Source organism: Arachis ipaensis, chromosome B09, assembly GCF_000816755.2.
Source record: "Arachis ipaensis cultivar K30076 chromosome B09, Araip1.1, whole genome shotgun sequence".
NCBI lineage: Eukaryota > Viridiplantae > Streptophyta > Magnoliopsida > Fabales > Fabaceae > Arachis > Arachis ipaensis.
The window spans coordinates 16996371-16999716 of record NC_029793.2 but is presented as its reverse complement, the minus strand read 5'-3'; the positions used below and the strand labels follow the sequence as shown (position 1 = coordinate 16999716).

The following is a 3346-nucleotide window of genomic DNA, read 5'->3' as shown; positions in this document are numbered from 1 at the left end:
TATTCCTAAAATTCATCTCAAAACCAGCAACTCAAATATTTAGAGTGAAATTACAAGAGTTTGGGAGAATTTTCAACAGAACTTAATTTGGCAAATAGAAGATGGTAAGAAGATATCTTTCTATAGGAATTACTGGATTTTAGGGATACACAGCTTAGAAGAAGTAGCTCTAAATAATTCTAGTGAGGAACAGCTACAACAGAGTTGCGGATTATGCTACTAAGGAAAATAGAACTGGGAGGCTATTTGGAGTGTGCTACCAGAAAAAATCATATACCAAATTCGAATAATTAAAGCGCCCAATGATTGGATCGGGGGTGACATAGTAGGGTGTCTACAAACCCCTAATGGAGTTTTCACTGTAAAATCAGCCTATGAATTTTACTATAACGGCAACGAGGAAGCGAATTTTTCATACAAACAGTTGTGGAAAATTAAACTACCTCAGAAGTTAAAAGCCTTTACCTGGTTACTCAGCCATGAGGTGCTTCTGATAAATTCAAATAGAAAGAAGAGAGGCCTTACCGAGAATGATAGATGATCGAAGTGTCACAAAGAGGAGAAAACCTTGCTCCACATATTACAAAACTGCCCTTTTGCTTGTAGTATTTGAAAGAGCATGGTAAATAGAGATTATCGAAATATTTTCTTCAACCAGAAGTTTAAGGAATGGTTAAGAATAAACTTGAATTTAATCTCTCATATGCAAAATGGGACTTCTTGGACCATCCACTTTGTTACAACCTGTAATACTCTATGAAGGTGCAGAAATGAGCTTATCTTTGATAACCAGAACATACAAAATAATCAACTTTGTCATTTAATCACTAGATTATCAAAAAATTATGTCTCACCCCTTGACAATACAGATAATTCAATTAATAATATGAGACTTACGAAGGAGATTCAAGTTGGGTTGGACGCCTCTAGAGGAAGGGTGGGTCAAGTTGAATGTCGACGGCTCTGTGTACCAACCAGGAAGTAGATGAGCGTGTGGTGGTGTGCTTAGAGATCCGAATGGAGAGTTCATTTCGGGATTTTGCATGAATATAAACTGCTGCAGTATAACCACGGCAAAACTTTAGGGATGTATCTTGGGATCAAGCTTACAGTTGAGATAGTTATCCCTAAACTAGAGGTTGAATCGGACTCTCGCTGCGCTATCACCATTGTTGGGGTGCCTTCAGTTGAAGCCCACGCGAACTCATCTCTGGCTCATTCGATCAAGGAGCTTGAAACCAGGTTGGAGAGAATAAAAATCAGCCATGTCTATAGGGAATCAAATTTTTCTGCTGATACGATAACGAAGCTCGGACACACGATGGAAGAGGGGGTCACTGTTTTTGGGTATCCTTTGTCACTGTTGATGTTACATCTTCTCGCAGATATAAGGGAAGTAAAGTTCTCAAAAATAGTTGTGGATTAATCTTTTGATTTATCTTTGAGCCTGTGGCCCCTTTCATTATAAAAAAAAATAATAGTTTTATGATGTCATTTTGATACAAAACATTAAATCGAAACAACATATCTAGAACTATCTACTTGAATCATCTATTCCTCTTCCTCTCTTCCCGTTATAGCTAGAGCTTTTGTTGGTGATCATGTTTGAAATTAGAGTCAAATATCTCCAATTGGGATTAATATTTAATATTATAAAATCAATTAATATCAAAACAATATTGTGCTACTCGTCTAGTAAAAGAACTTTTATGTATGTGTTCGTAGGATGTTTATAAATCGGATTTGATCCGCATATCTGTAGTATTTATTCGAATCTAATATGAAAATTGTGGATATTGATTCGATCAGCAAGACTATTGGATCTAAGCCGCATACTAATAGAATCGGATTGCGAATTTCATACAAGCATTCGCATATTCGATCGTATATCTGTGGATCCACAAAAATAAATAAAAAAATAAGTAAATATTCTTTTTATGTTTTATTTTAACTAATAATGATCATATATCTTGTATTATTTTATTTTTATTATTTAAGAAAAATATGTTTAATAATATTTTAAGAGTAAACATGTTTAAAAGAGTAGAAAAATAGTACTTTATTGATATTTTTTAATAAAAATAAGCTTTTTAAATATTTATATGTTTTGTGGATATATACAAGATCCGATCCGTTCTAAACTTAAAAATAGTGGATATTGAATCCGATATGATCCGATGATTTTAGTGCGGATCAGATCGAAATTTTGGCCATATCCGATCCAATTCGATCTGTATTCACCTTATGTATCCGATAAAAATAAACATCATAAACTCATTTAATATATTTTATTTTTCAAAAATTAATTTGTCTGATGCAAAATCTCTTAGGATGTATTTGGTTCTGTAAACAGAATTAGGCAAGACATTGAGAACAAAATATAAAGAACAGATATATAAAAATTAGTGTTTTTGTATGTTATTTAGTGATAAATTAGAACAAATTAGGAAAATTTAATTAATTTATTTTTTTATTTAAAAAAATGGAAAGAAAAATACAATAATAAAACTATAATTATAAAAGTTTGACACTTCATTGAGTTGCCGTGTCATTTCGGATACGGCACTCACCGACACTTGTCCGACACGCGTGTCTGCTGTGTCCAACTGTATCTTAATAAAAGATAAAAAAATTTTCTCCGGACATGCCTGGACACACCTAAATACCATCACGTATCAGCATGTCCAGTCTTATTTTTAACATATATTCTTAAAATAAATTTAAATATAGTATATATTATTAATTATTAAAATAAAAAATATTTTAAATACTTGATATAATTAAAATAAGACATTAAAAATAATTAAAAAAATTTAATTTATATTTTAATATCAATAAAATATCAAATTATCATTACGATTTATCTAAAAAATACTTTAGAAAAATTTTCAAATGTACCGTCATACCGATGTATCAGTAATTTTTAACCGTTGATCTTAATTATATATATTATATATATTTTTTATAATTAAGTTAAAAATTACTGAAAATCTTCCAATACTTTATATTTTTTATATATGTGTTCATATCATGTAAAATTTTAAAATTTGTATGTCGATGTGTCCCGTATCGTATCATATTCCATGTCAGTGTCCATGCATCAAGAAGTAACTAAATGATACACCCTTGTAAAAGTCGCTAGAGTTACTCCCCAAGCCGAAGCCCTAGTATAATTATTCTTTCCTCTCTGTTTGTGTGTGCTGTAAACAAAGCACATCATAAACTTCACGCCGCTACGCTCTCATTTTCACCTTTTCCCTGTGTTTTAAATTATTCGCTCTCTTCTGAAGCGTTCCATCGGAGACAAACAAAAGAAACGAATACGGTGCCACACGCACGCCCCCAC

The 3346-nt window shown here is 31.9% G+C and overlaps 1 protein-coding gene across 1 annotated transcript; it reads left to right on the top strand.

Moving 5' to 3' along the window:
* Positions 1088-1426, top strand: LOC107615085. Its single transcript, XM_016317198.1, has one exon. It carries the CDS (start codon positions 1088-1090, stop codon positions 1424-1426), a length of 339 nt encoding a protein of 112 aa, XP_016172684.1.

Bases quoted from the DNA above. Each gene is read 5' to 3' on its own strand.
- LOC107615085 (XM_016317198.1), top strand. From the start codon at position 1,088: ATGTATCTTGGGATCAAGCTTACAGTTGAGATAGTTATCCCTAAACTA.